Source organism: Linepithema humile, chromosome 6, assembly GCF_040581485.1.
Source record: "Linepithema humile isolate Giens D197 chromosome 6, Lhum_UNIL_v1.0, whole genome shotgun sequence".
Classification (NCBI taxonomy): Eukaryota; Metazoa; Arthropoda; class Insecta; order Hymenoptera; family Formicidae; genus Linepithema; species Linepithema humile.
In genome coordinates this window covers 7,356,466-7,378,657 of record NC_090133.1, presented here as the reverse complement: position 1 = coordinate 7,378,657, position 22,192 = coordinate 7,356,466, and the positions used below count along the sequence as shown (strand labels likewise).

The 22,192-nt window shown below is 46.2% G+C and overlaps 2 protein-coding genes across 9 annotated transcripts in view; one reads left to right on the top strand and one right to left on the bottom strand.

Annotated features, from left to right (window-relative positions):
* The window catches only part of LOC105678238 (uncharacterized), a 279,329-nt gene that overhangs the window by 74,289 nt on the left and 182,848 nt on the right, over positions 1-22,192 (top strand). The window lies entirely within an intron of this gene.
* The window catches only part of LOC105678234 (nucleolar protein 4-like), a 63,344-nt gene that overhangs the window by 13,915 nt on the left and 27,237 nt on the right, over positions 1-22,192 (bottom strand). For 2 of the 3 annotated variants that reach the window (XM_012377400.2, XM_012377401.2), the window contains exons 2-3: positions 6,642-6,696; positions 3,406-3,633 (exon numbers count right to left, since the gene is read on the bottom strand). In XM_012377400.2, coding sequence (XP_012232823.1) covers positions 3,406-3,633; positions 6,642-6,696 — 283 coding nt within the window. The remainder of the gene's footprint in view (positions 1-3,405; positions 3,634-6,641; positions 6,697-22,192) is intronic. The other variant, XM_067357941.1, reaches the window with a different exon arrangement.

Here is a 22,192-nt window from a genome sequence, read left to right as displayed (position 1 = left end):
GATTTTTCTTTGGATAAAGATTTAACGGTTTCTATTTATCGTCAGTTTTTTTTTTTTCGAATTCCAACTAATTCGCTTATTCATTCAATTCTTTCTGTAATCGACGAATACAATGATAATGTATAGATTTCTCGAATCTTTTATTTTTAAATGCAATTAATAATATTAATTTATTTACTCGGAGAACGTTTGTTATTATCGACAAAGCGATCTTTAAGAATAAATGCTTAAGAGAGATATTATATATGATTATTCTGGTATATAACGGATCCGGAAGCGGTCGTACTTAAGACATTGTGATTTTGTGACATATCGTAAGTATAATCGCCGCGTACGCGCCCGGGGAAAGTTGTGTCCGTTGTAAATTATAAATATTACACCGCTGACTATGCCGCAGAGTGCATTAAGAGATGAGAAACCAAGATGTCCTCGCAGCCGTCGCCGTGTCTTTTTTATCAAGATCTTTGAGCGAGTAAAGCAGCTTTATCGAAAAATAGATTTACAGCACAAACTAGAAATATATTTATTTCCAGAGATATTTAACTAGAGATAAATATTCTTCAGATAAATATAATTTTACACTTTGAAAAATTATTTTCCATATTAATAGTATTAAAATAAACAAAGTAACGTTCATGAAAGTGCATTTTGGAAAATATACCGCTAAATAAATTAAAAAATTATCAAACTATGCTAATCGGTTCGAATGGGAAGTACACAAGATTAAGAGAACAAACGACTGTGAATGTTTAGTTGAAAATAGAAATTCGCGAACGAAACTATATCGAGAGGATTATATTCGGAGAATATATATCGCGGCTCGGATTAACCGTGGACTTGTGCGACCGGCGCTGACGATGCTTGTCGCTTTTCCCCGAGATCGCGCGACAGAAGAAGCGGCTCTATCGAGAAATCGATTTGCGAAACGCGTATCTACGAAGCGGGGTCCAGTGAGAGAGAAGTCCTGCGCGAGATGTGGAATCTGCGCTGGTCATCACGTAGGAGGGAGGGACGAGGAAAGGTCTATCCGCCGTGTGCAATGTGCGCGCGTACGTGTATATATATAGACATATATATATGTATATTTATACTCGTCTCTTCGGCCGATGGCTGGTTCATTACGCAATGACTACGTCCGAGATATAGAGGCCCGCTTCGAAACCAGTTTCAAATAGCTGCCAGGGAGGATAGGTGGAAGAGAGAGGCGTACTGAGGCGGAGAGGCGCGGTGAATTATCCTTCCGCAACCTGGCCTAACTGAACAACGGGCGAATCTCGAGATTATGCAGTACCGTGCGGAAACGCTCGGCATCTTGGAGAATCTTATCGTGTCATTAAGAACATATGTGGCAATTAACGCGCATTCTTCTCCGTCGCCAAACATAATAGAGCTAAGTTTTTAAAAAATATGACATACTTGAAAAAATGAGACAATTTCTGAATAAAGCGCTACTTACAGTTCGCAAAACGTAAGATTTTAATATTTTATGATAGAAAAAAGTTTAATTAAAATTTGTTGGATATAAAATTGAAAATAAAGTAAAATTTATACTTATAAAATTATAAAATTTAATTAAAATTGAATTTTATCAAAAGATGATTAACTTCACAAAAATGTTTTGTAATCTTTAATTATGTGATTTCAAAAAATCCATATATCTATTTATATATGTATTTTTGAACATAATGTAACTTTACTAGAAAGTATAACGTTGTCTTTTTGTATTAGAAAAGTAGGTAGCTCGAATGAGAGGATTAACAATGTGACGTATGCTATATAGACTATAATCCAAAACCATTTTAAGAGGCCCGCTTGCAATATTGTAATAGTGCGACTAATGGACTTTCGGCGCACCGCACGTTGCGATTTTCGATATTCAATTTTCAATGTCCATCGGCCGGCACAATTACCGCATTACATCCATCGTTCTCATTCATATGATTCACTTCTTTATTCAATCAGGCCACTCGAACGCGAAGTATCAAAGTACGCAATGCGTCTTAGACGTACCTTCCAGGCATTTAGAAATGCAATCGATATTTTAATATTCTAAATGTGTCGACACTTTAAAGTTTTAACAAATAAAAATAGGAAATAAGTAATACGAACAAGAAGTAGAATAATGTTAAAATCCTCAAGTTCGAACGTTGCTTAGATAAAATTGTGATTGCACGAAGGCAATCGGGTTTCCGCGGCGATTGCGTAAGGATTAATAAACGAGGATGTGAAGTGCAACAGCACTCGAGTACCGCAGACTCCGAGTAGTTTCGATAGCCGAAGGTATCGGTTGCATTCCGCATCTCGCGTACAACGGCTTTCCGCCCCCGCTGATTCATCGCCAGCGGGGGAAGAACATGGATTCACTGGGTGTACTTCACCCCCGCGATTCACCCTGACGTGGATTTCAGCGGAACGCGTGGGTGTACCGGTGATGAGAAGAGGCGCTCGCGCGTTCGCGCAAACACAGCTACACGCACAGACACACACACGCGCGCACACACATACAAAGACAAACGACAGACGCGCGTCGAATTTCTCTTTCTACGCCACGGGGTACGTCCTAGGCCGGCGATCCATTAGTCACGTCGCGCGCGACGACAAAACTTTACGAGCTAAATGGCCGGTACACCTTGGCCCCGCGAAACCTGCAATTCACTCCGCCGCGTCGCGCCGCGCCGCACCGCGCCGAGCCAAGGCGCGCGTCGCGCGCGTAAGAAGGACGCAAAACTTGAACATTAAAGCCCCCGGCCGCGCGCTTACGCCAGGCGGAGCAAGGTTCTTTTCATAAGTGGGATTTCGTCAGTCTAGGCGACATCAATGGGACATCGGCGTACGTAACTTCGTCGAGTCCTTTCGCGACGAAGAAGAAAGAAAGACGTCTAGACGTCTTTCGCGTTTCGTAATGGATTCCGTTAAACGTCTCGCCTGTCGATTTCCTTTTTTTTTTTCTTTCTTTTTATACCCTGACATTCGCAGTCACACGTAAAGTCGTAGTCGACGTCGCGCTTAATGCCACTGACATCAACGAGTCCTCGTACAACAGTAGTGAAAATGGAGTTAACGGTCTTAAATCTTAGGATACAGAATTCTATAGAATAGAAATTTGCAAAAGTTGTAATAAAAAAGTAATTTCGAACAATTCGCAAATTCTGAAAGAAGAAAAAAAGACAAATAATTTATTTAACTGGACAAATGGTAACTTGAGATCTCTCCTACGTATCCTAGGATTAAGAATTTTTCAAATTCTTTTAATATATATATTCTACTTGCTAAGAGCCATAGACTTTTCGAGGACAGCATTGAAAACATTGTTCGTTCCTAACACTTCCGCGCAACTTGCAATACATTTGCCTTACGATTTAGGGCATCGCAATACCGGGAGCGCCATGTGAAATAAAGCATTACCTGTGAGCGTAGAGTTGTTAATGGTGTTGTTTGCCGTGGAGATGGCCGATTGGCTGGTGACGGGGGTGCCAACGGTAGTAGCGGTAGTAGTCGAAGAGTGATTTGGCGAAAGCGCGGCATTGGCAGCCTGTGCCTGTGCCTGCGCTTGTGCCTGGACTTGCTGTTGGATATTATAATTCCACGCAAGCAGCATCAGCTTCAGCTTATCCGGGTCTTTCATGAGCGTGCCTGTCAAAATTAAAAATGCCGTATTGGCTTCAAACAAGTTTGAAAAAAACTCCACCATGCAAACCACGCGGTCGGACACGCGCGCGTGCGAAGCAAGCTCGCGTCGACCAAGGTCTCTCTCTCTCTCTCTCTCTCTCTCGTTAACGGGAGAGTCCTTGCTCACACGAGAGTGAGCGTCATACGTCCGGACGCGATCCTATATCGCGAGCGAATCGCGACATTCGTCATCCACCTCCGGCCAGCCTCGTACACCTCGCCGAAGGCTATTATCACTTATCAGCTACCTGCGCTCGCTCACGGAGTCGCGAGTGCGCCGAATAAATTAAACTTACGCAAAACAACGTCGTCGACTCGATTTAATCGGCGCTTAATAACGCAACAGGTTTAATTACCCGAAACTGATAAATCGACCGGCCGCCGGCCGGCCGGCCGCGTAGCACGACCGTCGCAGCTGGCGACGGTCCGCACGCCGGTTACGATTATTAATCGATCGGGTAATTTACACGGGCTCTTTCAAAAAAAAGCGAGCCGCGGCGGATTAAGCCCCCGCGCAAGTGAGTCTACGATTAACTCTCCGCCGAAGTGTACGCTCATGATTTATCCGCGGGCACGAACCGGCCGGCGGAGAGAACGTCGTTGTATTATTGATCAGCGCCGCGGTAGAATTCGACGGCGCGATTAACGACGTTCTGTCGACGGCTCGCTCCGTGAGATATCTACCGAGGCTACCGGCGGAGCCAGAAAGATCTACGAGCCGGTTTTAGCGCCGTGACTCGTCGTTCCGATGCATCGACGAACTGATATCCTAGAGCGAGCGATGACGTATGTCTTTTCGTGACCTCCGATCCGCTGGCCGCTCGGCACTGACTGCATACTGCAACGCCGAGCCAAGCGACAAACAAACAACGCGAGTCGCGCAAACGAAAAATAAGACGGCGATAGCTCCTAAAATTGTCACCGATATGATGAAGGCCGTGTGCGAGCGATGAGCGATGAGTAATGCGTGATGCAAATATGTTTTCCGCCAATATCGCATACTGATTTATTATTAATGTAATATTCCTGATCTTTGAAATTTTATTCTGATAAATTTAATTTCAGTAAAAAACCAATAAATAAAAATTAATTTATTTTCTTATATTACCATTTAGTACAAATTGCTTCTGAATGAGACTCGCTTCTTACAGCCCGTAGTTCATTACTTATCATTTGCTCACGCACACAACCTTACCGTGGAATTCTCGTGCATTATCTGAGATAGAGTGAAAGAGAGCAATTAAAGTATATTTACGTATCACAAGAATAATTATTTAATCAAAGAGTCAAAATGCAGTATGCTAAACGCGTGACATTCAATCCTTGCGGAGAAAAAAACGTGATCGAAAATTACTAAGTATCAATTCGGAATGTGTGAAAGTGGTATAATGCGGAAACAAACTTTTTCTTTAAACTGTAAATTGTAGTAAACACTATAGACTCTTATAACACTATAGACATATATATATTTTAATATCAAACTGGATGACACTTGGCAGAAAGAATTTGAATGCAGGCAAGCTCATAGAACGTTTCGAATCGATTTCTGTAAATGTTATGTGTCGTATTTGCGTATTTCTGTACGTTCTACTCGCGAAATCATTGATCCTTCCTTTTTTTTTATCTGACCGCAGTGCGCATATAACGCGGTTTATATACGTCCCTCTGTAAAGACAAGCCATTCCTATACGCCGTGAAACTGTAATCGAATGCACGGTGCCGAGTAACGCGTCCGATGATACTAATTCGTTATATCCGTACGAATCGATCCCTACTACGCGAGCTGCCGCTAACGTATACGTGAGTCCATCAGAATCGAATCGCCGACATTAATCCTTAGATTATCGCGCCTTATTATGTGAAATCCTATCTAGGACTTGCGATCCTTGCAAGGATTTAGCAAAAAACGTTCAAAGAATAATACTACGTTATTCACAACAGAAAAATGTAATAATCTTAAATCTGTTTTAAAGTTGACAATTTGCATTGTAACATCGAATAAAATTTTTTCAATTTTTCTCTCAGTCTACTTTGTGAAAAATAGATTAAAGCCAAAGGAAAATAAATTTCGATCGAGTTTGTTATAAATGATCGAAATATTACCCGACTTTTCGATTTTCCCGACTCGGCGTTTTCGTATTCTGAAATTTATGTCGACTTAGGATTATCATTGCGCATTGCGAACGAGGCTCAATCTGTCAATAGCTAATTCAGCTTATTATAATAATGCGTAGCAGCAGCAGCGGCAGCGATGGACGAAGTGTACAAACGAGCTTACTATTAATTCGCGCAAATTCCGCGGGGACGACTGAAACAACGGTGTCCACGTAGTTGCCGGCGACGCACAACCGCACGTAATCGCGCCGGAGAGTTCAAAGGGACAATCCGCAGATTTTCTAGCATATCGCGCGGGCGCGGTTCCGTTTGTTCGCCCGGGCGACGGAATTAGCGGTGACACGCGGCAGACGGGCGCTTCGACCGCGCGTTCAACGAGAGTAGAGATTTATTAGTCAGCGAACAAACCAGCAGGGAGAGACGGTTGGAGGTAGAGAAAGGCAGAGACAGAGGACTGGCGGGAGTGACGTCTAAATCATTCAGGACGCGGTTCAATAATATAGAAACACGCGGCGCCATAGAATTCGGGTCAGATTCCCGAAACGGATGCGACCTGACCCTTTGGCGAAGAGAGAGAGAGAGAGAGAGAGCCGCGAAAAAGACCGAAACGCTCCTTCCGTGCGAGAAAAGCATTCGAGGCGAAACACGCGAACGGTGTACACGGGCGCGCGATCGTGCCGGACGGAGACGAAGCCTCGCGCGCACTCACGCACGGGCAGGTAGACGCCTTTGCGCCTCGTTTCGTAAGGATCTCGTAATCCTCAAGCTGAGTAAAGGTTCGAGCACCGGCTAAGAAAGGCACGGCAAGGTCTATGCTACGAGAGAGAGAAATAGATAATAAAAGGTTCTGTGCTCACTTGGATAGTGATCGTCCTCGGATATGTCGGCGGGCTCCGGGGTCGAGATGTTCTCCTGCAACAAACAGAAAGCCACCGTTAGTCCTGCAGCGTTTTTCCACTTAGCTCGTATACAGCAGTCGAACAGAGTTTCGCCCTGGGCCGCGCTACGACGCGGCATGCGCGCTTACAGCGAGCAGGACGAAACTCTTGCGACGCGTTTAAAAGTTCGCGAAACTCATTTTCCGTAGCTGCCGGTTATGATAATACCGCGCGAATGCAGTCGCGGTGTAACCGCATCGTTGTACAGAGCGTGTTACCTTCTCCAGTTCCACTATATAGTGCCCACGTCATTTTTGCGAAAATTGCCTTCCAAATATTCTCATAAAAAAATATTTAAACAATTTTCTCCTTTATTAAATCAAAGTTTGTAACAGATGTACAATATAGCAATCATAAAATCTATCCTTATTTAAAGCAAAAAATGCAGATATATTTCTGTACTTGTTTTGAATTATTATATAACTATAAATTGAAATGATACGCATTGAAGTCACTCGTTAATGACTTATTTCAATTTCTTTTAATACGAAAAGTATTATTATATCAACATTTTTCAATTATTATTTACTCGTACATCCATCACTCAAAAAAATAAAAACCACAAAAACAAATTCGTTGATTCGTACTACATTGCGACGCAACTTGAGATGCGCGATTAAGAAGAAGCTATCGAAGGCTGTTCGCGTTACCATACGCCCACAGAAAGACCGTGGACTTTATTGTCCCAGATCAAGAGCCGGCGGCGACTCGCGATTCGTCGAAACGCAAATTGCTTACGCCTCGGCGTTGCGCCGCGCCGCGAAGGTGACGCGCGTCGAGAATCTCGGATCAGTAGCGCGAGCGAGCACCGCCTCTCAACCCTTTCACGATCAACGCGGTCAATCTGTCTCCGGCTTAAGCTCCATGTACACATGTTCACCGATCTACTCTAAGTATAGCCTGGCGAAATAACAACGTCGACCAAAGTGAGAGATGCTCACACAGAAGTGCAACTTGCGCGTTACGTTCATCAAGAAATTATTAATTATTCCGCGTATCAAGTTCCGTCATAATTTCTCCCGACATGGATGAAACAAATAAATATGATAAATCTAGATAATTGCGTATTATAATAAATAGAGAATTAATAGTCTACAATTTACTCGATCCATCTCTTTCGTCTTTTCTTCTCGCTAGTGATATCGCAATGATAAAATCAGTCTCACTAGATCCGACGACATTTCCTAAAATCGATACGTTACTCGCGACACACAAACGATCCTCCACACCGCTCGACGAAAAATCATTCTCTTTTTACGCCACTGGCCGAGATCGAGTGGTCAGGGTCGTTTTGGGGGGGAATAAGGCCGAGGCTCGAGTGGAGGATCACCTCTATATGGTCGGGTCGTTTTTCATCGAAAAGAGCAGCGCGAGGCGTTCTCCGCGCTACGCGACACGGCATCACGCTTCTAATCGAACCTCGCGCGAAGCGATCTCCCAAGCTCTATCCGGCGCGTGATTCCATCTCGCTTTGATGGATTTTATCCCGACGAAATTAACGGGTTTTTCCCCGTTGAAACGAGCGACCGATTGGCCGACCGGCAGTTTCGCAAGGCATGCACTCTACCGAGCGATGCCTGGGCCGACTGGTTCGCTGTGTGCGTTGCTGCAGCGCGGCAGCAGCAGGCGCAGCGGCGGCACAGCCTCTCCTATCTGTGTCAGGTCTCGTGTTGCAACTCCAGAAGGTCGACCGGTATACAACGCGGAGAGCACGGCCAATTGATACCGGCCACAACTTTGTCCAGCGGGCTTGTAGGACATATAGGCGGCGTGCGAGAGGAGCGCGCGTGCGAGAGCGTGCATACGTGTCGGTGTGTGCGCAGCACCGCAAAAACTTCTGATGATGTAACCGAGAAATTCCGACGAGCCGACGCGCGGACGAACGTGGAAATCGCGAGAGAGAAAGAGACAAGGAGATCCGATCGCTGCGAAATGTCGCGACGCGCTTTTTTTTTTTTTTCAAAACGAATAGTCGTGTTTTGCGCATCTTTTCGGTACAAAAGGAATGTCACAAAAATACAAGATGGATCTCGGCGCTTCGCAATGTGAAAATATGTGTTTCGCAACGCATTCGCGATTTTACAGTTACGTTAGAACGCGAGTGGAACGAACAAAATGCTCGAGCGCCTCGAAACTTTGCAGATTTTATTCACGCCGCTTTCATCTATGTTGAACCAGATAGAATTTCGTTTACATATCAACGATGTATCAAACTTGGATGTAGTCGCTGGTTACACAGAGAAATCAGTGAACGAGCTTTTTCCGCCAAAATATGTCATTTCTTGATTTCAATACAATGCCTGCGAATTCATTTTGGATAATGCCCGTACCAAAAATTGCATTCGATATAAATTTAATAGCCGTATTTTTTCAATCGATCGAAATAGATTGACGGGACGGTGCATTCAAAGGTTCATCGTTGTACTATAGAAGCCGAACATAGAATCTGTTTAATAATCGGTGGAATTTATTGGCCGAGCGTCTCACTCTTTCTCCCCCCCCCCCTCCCTCCCCCACTTCTCTTTTTCTTCTTCGCCAGCTCGGCAGCTAGTTACACCGTTGATTTCCAGCTGCATCCGCGGGAGGTTATTTTAAGAATCTTTCATTAAGAATTTAATATAACCCGATTTCACGGAATCGGTAGCGGAAGTATCTATATGTGTCTATCGATTGTAATGAGCCACCTTTGTAATCTGAGAGAGCCGGTGAATCGGTTAATGCACATCATAGAAAAAGGAGAGGACAGATGAGCTAAAAATAAGGATTCAGGCAGAAAGGAAAGAAGAAAGATAGAAATACATTCGAAAAAATTGAAATAAAATAGAAACGGTGAAAAAAAATTTCTGTCGCATGTTGGTCCAGCAATAATCCCCCGAATAAATTTGAGTAATCTATTGCTTCGTCTTGGAGATTTAAAGAGTCGCCTTTGCGTTCAGCCGAGCCGCTCATCCTGGAGGTCTCGATCTCACCGCGGTCGATCTCGCTCGGTCGGGCGCACCGTCAAGGTGTTTGCCATTAAAGATAATCGCGGCGGGTTACCTTCTGAGAAAGAGCCGATCGGCGACGAGCAGACCGAGCTCTCCTCAGCGGTATTCTTGTAATTGATACCATCGATACGATCGTTACGAGTTATTCTGCGCACCAGGATATCTGCGAATTGTTGCGTTTAATTTACAACAAGGACGCGCAGCGACGGAGTGATATCGGGAGTTTCCTCCACTTCGTCAAAGGATGAACAGTATTCGAGTGGTACTGAATTTTCGTATATCTTTCAAATCTACTGTCCGAATGTTGTTTTTCTCATTAGCGTCAAACCGATATCTTAGAAAATTTATAACAATATACGATCGCGTCGAAATAACATGTAACGTTAAAACCATTTGGAAGAATAATCTCTAAAAAAAAATTAATAATCAATAAGTAACTGCAATAGCAACACTACCACAGATAAGCATAGAGACTATTTATAGTTTGCAGCGTCGAAATTCGAACACACCGGTATCGTACTGATTTCATTCGCTGAGCTTAGATAAGAACTTGGATGTTGTCGTAGGTATTAATAAACAAAGACCTCCCCAATCTTCCTGCGCTCCTCCACTGAGGCTACACGCGTGTTCCTTCTCTTTCTCTCTCCTTCTCCGTCTCACCTACGCACGGGGGCCGCCCCACTTCCGGCGGATGTACTCTGATAAATGGGAATCTCACTGCGCGCACGACCGGCCGTATACACCTACGACGACTGCGACGAATGAGAAACGATCCGGGCGTCTTGCGGGCATGAAACACGGGGACGAAGACAGAAGCGGGCGAAAAGAGAGAAATAAAACGGAACCAAGAGTAACCGCGCGCGTCGTTTAAGATCCTTCAATAGCGTCGGATTTAACGATTCCGCTCCGGTTGCTTCGTTGAAATCCTGATACGATCTCGGGAGATGAAAATTCTATTGCGATGTTCGTCATCGTAATCACGTGTTTCGCTAATGCAGCGAGTAAACCGCGCCGCTCGGAAATATACAATATTGTTGGGATAAGAAGAAGCAGAACAGAGAGAACATTCTTAACGCAGAGCTGGTGCGATTCCGGAACGATGAGTTCCCTCCTCACGTCCCTCCCGCCAGGGGAAGAGCCGCATGATACCAGAACTATATACGGAGGGAATTGCAGCGCGCAGCGGAGGAAAGAAGGGGCAGAAGAGAGCCGCGGTCGCGATCGCGCCGTTCTCGGCGGGCAGATACGGTTGGAACATTTGTTTAGTTGGCTGCAATTAAGCCACTTGGCGGCAATTGTTTGTCGCTCAGCACAGAATTCCGCTCCCACCGTGCGGCCGCGCCGGCTTCACGAGAGATGCGTGTAGTACACGGTTACGCGCGCGTGTATAACGAGAGGAGGCGACGGGGCCTCCGCGGGCGGGAGCTGCGCGTTGTGTTGTACCAACTCGCCACCAACACAGCAATTCCAGACGATAAAGGCGAGCGAGTTGCCGGGGTTAGGGGTCAACCGGGTCCAGTAGCCGGTGTCCGACCAATCAGCGGCAACGGCAACCGGCCGGACACCGCCGCGAGATCGTCCGAGACGATTGTCTTTTGTCTTACTAGACAAGATGCTGTGAATTGCCCGTCGAAGCCGCGTGACTAACGAGAGAGATCCTCGAACTGGCTGAAAGACAGCGTTTCCACGAGATTGTCACCTTAGAGCCATCCTCTCGGCTTTGCTATTTTTAGCGTTGTAAAGCGTGACGTAAAGCTATAAATACAAAAAACATGCATATCTCTCGTACTTTAACATTATCTCTGGTGCTAAAAAAAAATGAACAATATATCATTCATTATTCTTTTATTAATTACTTGTGACTGAAATAATATTCTTAGGCAGTTTTCACGCATGCATCGTGTGCACTCTTAGTAACAATAATACAAGAACACCGAGAAAGAAACATAATTATTATACGATCGCAATAGATTCCAGTTTATCCAAAGCTAGAACCGTTAAAATTATTGAATGGACTGTTAGCAATTTATTTGTCCAGTGTAGGAATTTTCTCAGCTTACAAATAGAAAGCAAAATTGATTACGAAATATCTTTTTACGAGATATATTTAGCACCGTGCAGTTTATGATTCATCGTGATAACCCGAATTAAATCGCGGAGAAATATTTAAAGCAATTAGCGCAATAAGAAATAAAGGAAGGGTCAAAACACGCCGGGGAGACCCGGAACACGGCGACCGCGCACCGGCCGTGGCGTAAAAGGAGGACCGAATTGGGCCCGTTAGGATGATTGCTCGCGGAGAACGCTCGCTCGAGTGGTCGATTTAGTTGCCTCTTCTGGGTAGCTCTTTGGATAATGGGGAAATGATTGTGGCCTACCGGTGATTTCTCCGCTATGTGTTTTAACCGGGGCAAAACACCTACCGGCCGTCGCGATTCGACCGCCTGTCGCCGATCCTTCTCTTCTCTCTCTCCTCTCTCTCTCTCTCTCTCTCTCTCTCTCTCTTTCTCTCTCGTCACACCGGCCGATTCAGTGTACCGGACGACTCTCAATTTTGGCTCATTTGCCTACCAAATCCGGCGTCGTATAAATACACGTAGGTTCTCCTACGGTGAACGGGTCTCAAGGCCGCCGACAATTACCGGCGCGCTACGCCCTCATTCGGGACACTTTTATTTTCCTCCCCGCTGTACCTTTACCGTTTAACGCGCCCCCGCCATCTCGTCGTCGTTCCCAGGATTCTTATAATCGAATCCTCGACGACGGAACGTCCTCGCTGCCGCGATCGAAAGTAGCGGATCTCACGATTCAGAGACAATTGTTGATTTCTCTCGGGACGGCAAAATTATGAGACGTTGAGTCAACACATCTGCAACAAGCGCAAATCTCCATGTTTTGAGACTCATCACCGACGCAGACGTGAAATGATTGTCCTTGCGGAGACGTTACGAGATCCGCGAACCATGTCGTGTTCGTCGAAAGACGAGATGCGTATCAAGAAGAGGACAGATTTCTCGCTTGATTTTTCGCACGTTCGTCCAAGGATACGCGTGATCGTGCGGTACTCGAGAGTAGATTCAACGAATCACTCGCCAATATATAGGTCGACCGAGAGAGGAAGAGAGGAATGCATGACGTCACCGGCGTACGCTTCTAAAGCGGCGCGTCCAGGTTGCGTCAGGAGATCGGCGAAGATCGTTGGAGAAGCTCTTCTGATCTGGAAAGCAAATGCGAAGTAGGAGGAGAAGGCGACGGTAGGAGGACGTCGGGGTCACCGTCAGCGGGATAACCTCACACGTGTGCGCCCCAAAAAAAGAAGAAGAAATAAAAAGACGGCGACGACAACGACGGCGGTGGCGGCGGACGAGCCCAGTGGCGTCGACAGGAAAGACGCGCACTTTGCCTTCCTTGCTTTTCGTTGTCCGAAGACAACGTAGAAGTGCGAACATGGATCGATGCTGGCGAACGTACATTATTCTCTGCGGTCTTGTCTAGTCTAATTTCTGCTTTAGAAAAATTCAAAAATTATCTTCTTTTTAAATCTTTTCGATCCATAAACGCGCGCGTTGGCAAACTAAATCAATGAAACTAAATATATATATATAGGTCAACGATTTAGAGATTAATAATTCATAATTTGATTCATCATATTTTATTATATATCATTTTTTTTTAGAAAAAAATATATATTAACGTTGAAATTTTTTTCCTCTCTCTTTCGCCTATTTAAAGCAATGAAGGTTAAATTGATGTGCATTAATAAGTAACGATTATTGCACGGATGAACTCGATTCAAATCGAACGTCGTATAAGTTTTTGTCGCACGATCTCGCGGTAAAGCTGGGAAGTCGATGTTAGAATGCAGTACGATTGGGAGTAGCATCGTCGAAGCTACGGACTACCACGGTATCCGGCGTGGCCGGTTGGCTACCTTACTTGACCCCTGCGCAACGAGGGACAATTGGGTGTAACAGTCTCCCATTCGTCTGTCCGTCCGCCCGTCCCTCTCTCCCGTGTCGCCCCATACGTGTCCGTGTTTCTCTGAATCCTCGGCCGTGTAACACATCCATTACTCCCGAGGCGTATAGCGCGCGCGTGTGTCGCCGAGCGGTATATACACGCACACGTGCGTCACTGCCTTCCACCGAGGGGAAAAATCCAACAACGACGACGGCAACGACGAAAAGATCCCCGCCGCGTGTGTTTTAACGAAGAATGTCGGGGTCCTGAAGTCTCGTGCGCTGAGTGTGAAAACAGCAGCTCGTTCACAATACGAGCGAGTCTCAATATTCTTCTTCTGATAATAGGTTTTTCATAATCTATCATCTAAGATTCAGCACAAAAAGCGATAAATTTAAATATTTTAAGAAAGTAATTAAGGCGATTAATACGAGAGAATTTCAAAGCTTGCTTTGTGAAATTTATCAAAATTGGCGATATTTGAGTTTTCTCGCTGCGTGAACTTTCATCCGCACGCGATATTTTCAATATTCGTAGAAATCCTTGTAGAAGCTTGTCTCGTACAAGGCCAAAACATTAAAAATGCCTAACATATAACGCGGCGCCTCGTGTTGCATTATCGCGATGCGAGATGAAACTTGACTACGATATTTCTTCGCGGAACAAGAAACGCGCAGGTTTTGCCGCATAGAATAATTGCGAGTCCGCAATCGGTCTCTCGTCCATTATCAAGGATAATCGTCTCTTTCTCCGCGACAGCACATGCCGGAAAGAAGAAACTCATACGAATACATTGAGCATCACGCGAAATTCATAACGGATCGAGCGTGTCCCGTTGACGCGACATTCAATATCACCTGACGGCGGGACTGAAGCTGAAGAGGAGCGCGCTGATCGCGTACACGCGAACGCACGATCCAAGTATCGTCCTCGTCGTCGAGGGGAATTGGCGGGGGCGCGAAAGGCACGTAGGGAAAAGAAGAGGGATAGAGCGGCGCCCGGTTTCGAGCACGCGCCCTGCTCTATTTGGCTCTCCCACGTAGCGCGCGACTTCGATTCGTTCCCTCCAGTCGCGCCTCGCCCCGCGAGCAGGGAGCGCGCGGCTCTTCTCTCTTTGCACTCTGCTTTTCGTCGTCGTCGTTTTCCTCCTTTCGGCCACGGCACCGTGCGCGCCTTCCGTCGACGTGTACGGGAAAACCCGTGCACAGGGAAAAACGTATACGCGTTCCCCTTTCGTGACTTTTCATAATACCGCTGATTTGAGTATTGCAATCGAACTTTTCCGCCAGTCTACAGATTCGCTGGAACTTGTAGCGAAGATAATATACCGATGCTGCACCAAGAAGCTAATTTTAGTTTCTTGAAACGCAAAAGCTTGAATAAAATATTTACATTTAATATGTTAGACGCCGGATAAATGTAATTATTTTTAGATTGTTAATTCAACGGACACTCTAAAAATGGTGAAAGAAAATGAAGTTTGATTTTAGTAATTTCCTAAACGAAAAAAAGGCGTTCTTAGACTATGATGTTATACGAAGGCACAGGCGGATATACATTCTCTCAGCCTCCGACGTCGACCTTAGCGATGCAATTTGTTCTCCCGCACCAGCCGTCTCTTTCCATGACACTTTATTCCCACTGACAAAGGTCCGATAATTAATCCGGGCAATATCTCTTTCCCCTCTACGTACGCGCTCATAGGTCCATGAACTAATCCAGGCGGTGTCTCATCTCGATATCACGCCTGCCTATTAATACGCGAAGATTATTAGCTCCGGTCGCTTCCGGGTGGCATGACTTTGCAACGGCGATGCGAAAGCCGCTCTCGGTGCATCGCGCGATCGCCCACAATTATCGACGACGATCCGCTGGAAACGCACACGTCCCACGTGCTCTAAGCAACCAGCCAGTGTTTCAATAACGCCTCGACCGACCCCTGCCGCCGCGTCCTCCGTCCTCTCCCCCCCCCCCCCTACCTCGTGCATCGCGCTGAAACGCACGCTCTATCTAGAGGCCGAGCCGTGCGTGCGTGCCTGTGTGTGCGTGGACACGCGGGGGCCCGGCCCCTCTCGGGCTGAACTCACATGTGAGATCCGACGATCCAGCGAGCCAGGCCTGCCGGCCTGCCAAGGGAATATTATACTTGGCGATGACGCGTACACGCTACGAGGAGGCTATCTTGCCTCGACGAGCGGTTCAGGATGAGGGGGGGAGGGGGGGAAGCAGGGGGACAGAGCAGGGGGAGAAGGCTAGGGTGCGGCACAAGGATGAGGCAGAAGGTAGAGAAATATACGGGCGGGGAGCGAGCGCGGAGGGAATACAGGCGCCGAAGGTTTAATCAGAGGGGGCTATCGACATCAATCTTTCCTCTTGCACGCGGTTTCCAGCGAATGTCGGGGTCATTTGGAATTGCCGTGGATGTTACCGAAGATCTGCGCGTGCGATCGGTGTCTTTTTGTGCGCGGAAGATGTTTGCACAACAATACGTTCCGGGTGGAGTGATATTCCACAAAGATGAGAATAAACGCCGACCCTTAAGAGGTCTTGATAAAGAAGAAAAGTTACGTCAGTTCCGAAGCAAACGTTATAACATTAGTGAAATAAGCCGAGAAAAATGTCTACCGCTAGATGACGAAATGAGAATTCTCAATTATAGTCCACGGGAAGATAATTCGGACAATGTTCGACCAAGATAGTCAACGGGCTAAGTATAGGTCGGAGATAAAGTACACCCATGTACGGGATTAATCTCTTGTATAGAAAAAATAGACAATTTCATGTAAGAAAAGCATTGACGCTCGCTCTTCGGAAATATTCGTCCGTTCCAAGACAATTGCCGCTCAAAATAGGATCCGTGGAACAAAATTCAATTCTCGCTATTTGGAGGCGTATGATCAATGATGTGAACGGAGTTTTGATTAAAGCGCGAGAAATTTGTTCGATTATCGATGGCTTTTTCTAAACACGATATTGATTATAGATTCTCAAAGTTAGCAGAACCTTTAATTGCCAATGACTTCTTTCCCTACATGCAACATGAATGAGAGAGAACGATTGCTTTAACTAATCTTATACGCGAAATGTAACATTCATAATGATCTGTTCGTGTGATCTCTATTTCGATTTGAAAACGAATCGTCGCGATTGAAGTATAATTTGAATGTAGTTTAAAAGCTATATTTGTACGCTTCATAATCAAAAAAATTATAATGTTCAAAATAAAAACATGACTTATGTAACATCTTCCAAGTTTGGACAATTTTAATTTCGATAAACTGGAATATATCTGCTTTTTTTTTTGTAATATGAATTTTTCAAAAGTGTCGGCACGAATGAAGCAACATCGTTCCAGCCGCGTGCAAAGGACGAACGCATTTTCCAACCGTGACACACACGCTCCAGTAACATTTCTCGACGGAAGGTGACTGTCCTTGAGCTGGTTGTCCGAATGACAGGACAGGGCGAGGCGAGGAGAAGGCGGTGGTGAAAGACATCTTGAAAAGAGGCCTTCCGAAGCGGAGAGTCGAATCAAGCGTAACAGCCTGATATCATTCTGACCTTGTTAAAAAAAAATTCGCATTCTTACGCGAAGCGTGTACATTCCACGCCACGTAAGTTCTCAGCGCGATATAATGGGCGTGATATCGGATCTAAACATTCGTGAATACCACTTCCCGCTCCGTAATAGCCGACGTCGATCGACGTAACATCTAATCACCTGTCGTGCTCTCGCATATAGAGCTGTCCGCTCGCCGCTCTCTGCATTAATTAGATCGAATAGCGCTCGCATTAGCGCGGCGCTTGTTATTGACCGATATTAATCCGCGAGATTGAGCTATCCATGACACTTTTCACTCGACTGAACACTGCGGAGCGCTATCTATACTGCCGAAAGAGGAGAGAGAGAGGAGGGGGGGGGGGACTCAATCGCCTCTCACCGTCCAATCCATAAACCGAGAGAGCTACCTCCGTTTTGTACTTCGCTAATTGCCCTTGAGGGGGATCGGTTTCCCAGAGACCAATAAAGCGCCCGTCTCTTTTCTCTGCCCCCTTCTGCTTCCCCCCCCTGAGCGCCTCGCCACTCAATCCCCCTGCCCCCTTTCTTTCTCTCTCCGGTCACAGACCAAACGGGACAGCCAGAAGGAGCACGGCCGGCGGCGGCATGGAGAGGAAGAAAGAAAAAGAGAGAGAGAAGCGGAGAGCCAGAGTGCCGTTTTATTTTGGCATGCTACGAGGAGAGGAGGATCCTTTTTATTTCTACCGCAGCACTGGCGGCTACGCTCTTGCTGCGCTGTAAGGTATTCTATGATGGTTCGTCGGTTCCAACGGCGCCCCTGCTAAATGGAATACGACCGGAGGCTGGTTGAAAAGAGAAAGAGAGAACTGCTTGCGGCGGAGCGGACGGAGACGGAGTGAGAAAGAAACGGAGATAGGGACAAAGAGAAGAAGACGAAGAAAGAGACGAAGAAGAGAGGCGACGACGGTGGGAGAGACCCCGTGTATATAACTCTCCCTCCCCCTCCTCCCTTTGGCCCCCTCGTCGTTCCCCTGACCCCTTCTAGCCCGGCTGTACTTCCTCCTCCCTCCAGGGCCACTCCTGCCCCCATTTCCCCTGGCATTGGGGATTTTTTCGAGGGCTCACCCGAGAGAGGCGGCTCGTAGTCGCCAGGCTGCCAAGCGTGAGCAGACCGACCACTCTCGGGCCGAACCCACACCTACGGCTCGAGGTCGATACACGCTTCTCCGCTTCGCTTTACTTATTCGCTCTGTAAGGGAGGACACGGTATCCGACCGGAGCGACCGTAGCGAGAGTCGTGCGAGCGCGAGCAAACGAGCGAGAACCAAAACGGGCTGTAAGACGCAGAAAAATAAATGAATCAACTACGACTACGGGTGAATCAGACGACTAAAAAATAACTTGTAAAATAAGGTAACGTCTCATTTCGTGTGGCACTTGATATTGATAGAGTTTTTTTTGGGGGGGAGGGATTTCCGTTAGGTAATCTGATGATTCAGTCTGGCAGGAAATCGTAAATAAAAAGAAAATCATATAATTTTTTCAATAACTTGGCGTCTTTCGCCCGTTTTTTCCGTTAATATCGCAAAAACGAACCATCTCGTCGGAAATGTACTCTACTTTGCAAAACCAGGAATTATGCCATTTTTACGAGAATCCTTTTCGCGGAATTATCGTACTTGCGTGATGCAATTGACGAGACGGGGCTCGTTCAACGAACACAGTTCACGTACGCGAAGACCATTTAAGGTAGCGCATAAAAGCGGAATATCATCCTATGCGAAGAGCTTTCCTCGCTTCGGCTTTCCGTACGCTCGAGTCCAACGCTAGGCACATCTGTACGAGCATACAGCCCACGTCGGCTTTTGTATAAGAGCAAAACAGGAGAGAAGAGCACGAGGAGTGAGAGAAGCCAAGAAAGTGGCGTCGGGTGGGTGGGGTGGCGGTCGTTGAGCGGGTGGGTCGCGGACGCGGGGCGAGGCGTGCGCTGCCGAGGGGGGTCGGCAGGGGGCGGGGAGGGTGTACATTGGAAGAAGCAGTAGGAGTCGGACGGCAGTGGGAGAGAACCGAGAGACTCTCGGATTGAGAAAGGGAGAAGGTACCCGTGGAGGAAGAGTTCCACGGGGGAGAAGGGCAGGAGGACAGAGCGGAGTCAGAGAGACGGCAGAAGTGGGAGTCAAGAACCCTACAAGGAATTAAGAGCTTATTCGTAACAGGCACCGTGATGAAGATCCTATGCTTCTGAAGAGAAAGAGAAAGAGAGACAGATAGAGAAGGAGAGAGAGAGAGAGAGAGAGAGAGAGAGAGAGAGAGAGAGAGAGAGAGAAAGAGAACGCGCGGGTGGCGGAAGAGAAGAGAGGAGGAAGGACGAAACTACCTCGACTCTCCCACACCGGGGATCTTTGGAATACCAATCAAGCGGCTAATGCGTTTGGCCATGCGGGCGTCCAATTGCTCTCAACGAGCCGGTCCGTGCCGAACTTTCGATCTTACCGATATATCGGACAAACTTCCCGCGAGTACGTCCCCGGCGCTCGTTAGAAATCAGGTACCGGAATCTCGAAGTACACCACTACCAGTACAGTTAGATACAAGCTCATCTGAAATAGTTAGCACGGACGCACCTGCCCGTGTCTTATAGATTAACTCTTCAACTCCGATGTCACCTGTTCGGAATAAGTTTCCGAAAGGCTACTCGAGTAATATTACTAATTGAAAACTTATCGCTAGCGCGTCCAATTCTATCCGGCGCGAATCTAAGCATATTGCTATATTTTGCAGCTGGCTCGCTTGTCAATTTACGAATAACGCTCGCAGATAATATTCATGATTTAAATTACTTCATTTTTTTTTTTTAGAGTATTGCGCACTTCGATTTCGCACATTTCGCGATATTAGATATACTTGGATATATATTTCTCGTTGATTTGATATGATGAAGGAATCCGATGCGCGACGGTATCGCGAAGTGGCGAACGCGCTAAATAGAGAATGCGTCTGAATCGCGACGAGGCGCTATGTCAGCGCTCGTTACAGCGCCTCCGTGAAGAGGCTCTTCTCGCTACCGCGCCGAGAAGTAACTGTCGCATAAACGGCGGGATCACGGGATAGTTTTGTGAGAGATGATCAGTGTCGCGGAAGCATAACGGGTTGCGAGTTACGACGGAGGCTTAAACTTTTACTGGTTTAGAAGTGTCAGCGTCTGGATCGTTTTTGCTCCGCCAAGCCGTCTTCCTCTCTTTCGCCGATATTTCAAGACCTCTCGCATTTTTTTACAACATCTCCACCTCAATCACTATTCTTCCAAATCGAAATCCGTACGCGGTGCCTCGTGTTTCTTTTTTTTTTTTTTTTTTTTTATGTTTTTATGTCCCTGAGTCCCGTCGTCTTTTCTCCACTCTAAAATGTCGGCGAGAATTGAGCAAAACGGAACGGCGCGAGGCTCTATTCTGCACCACTCGGCGTCTGGAAAGGGGTTTGGATAGAGCGAAAGGATAATATTGGCTGGTAACGCAGTCTGCAGAGAGCGTGGCGTCGAATAGGTGTAGGGGGGCAAGGGAAGGGACGTCTTAAACCGGCGCGGCAGTGAGATTTTATAGGAGTTTATCTTCCGGTGATGGGAATGGAGCCGTTCAGAACTGCTGGCGGTTATCGTGGCCAAGGAGACGAAGCGGTGGGGTGGTATACACGTGCTGGCTCGCCGGAAAAAGAGGGAAAAGGACGCGCGACGTGAGGGTGAGGAGATGGAAATGCGTCGGGCGTGAGACGGCGAGGAAAGTATTCGTCGATCGCAGCTACACGTGCGAGTTAACTTTGTGAATCCCTGCCAAAGTATGCGAAGAACGCGATTTCTTGAGATGGATGGCGTTAACAGTTCGCGAATACCACCTTCGCAAAAATCACTGAAGATAAAAGTACAGCTAAAATTTTTTTGTCGAGATAACACCGAACCGCATTAAATTATTCAAGTATTTTTCTTCCTTTTAATTTTTCTCGAAGCGTAGAAAGAAGAGTTATTTCGTTCGATTAATTTCGAATTGGAAACTCCCGTTAATTCGGAAATGATTATTTAAATTTTCTGGAAGTAACTAATATTTTCACAAACTTTGCGGCATTGTCAAAAGTCCGCGAACTCTTTTTTATCTGAAAATAATTAAAAATCTTCGCTAAGGGCGGATGTTCAACGGCGACGAATTTATAATGCCGTGCCGTGTATTTCTATTCAGGTCGCAGAAACACCTGCGTGGAATTAGCACGGGGCTGAGCTATTAACGAGGCTAAATATCCAATAAGAAAGTACGGAACGAAAGTTCCTTCGTCGGAGTTTCTTGGCGCGTCTCCGCTCTTCGGCTTTAAGTCATTGACGAGATTCGAGCGGTTCGTAATGAAAGCGGAACTCCGTGACGAAGTCCTACACATTCCTGGTTTAACGAACCATCTCAAACGCGCACGCGCGAGAGTATTCAAGGTCGTCGTTACCGGGTGTTCGGTTTCCTGCGGACCCAGAAAACTTTTAACATCGCGTCGTTCGATCGCGCAGAAAAAAAGAGAGAGAGAAAGAAAGAAGGGTAGAAGCCTTCAAATTATTATAACGACTCGCACGCGCATCGAGACGGCATAAATCGACATTACATAAAACGCACGAAAACGATAAAATTGCAGAAATAACAACACGTACAGTGTCCACCTACGCGCGCAATACGTTCCCGCCAACCGGATACACATGATCTCTGCAATGAGTTTTACTGAAATTATCAAAGGAGCAACGCAACCATCAAGCTTGGCAAAATAAATTTCGCAGGCTTTTTTGAAATTTATTTCCAGGTGGAATACAATAGAATAAATATTTTAACTTCGCGTTAATTGCATAATAAATAGTATAAGATACAAACGGATAAAAATTGGGATTATTTAAGCCGCTGTGCAACGCAAAATAGACATATCAATGAAAAATTCAAACTGCCTTTATTCGACACACAAACAGATCTGTCGAGATGAATTTA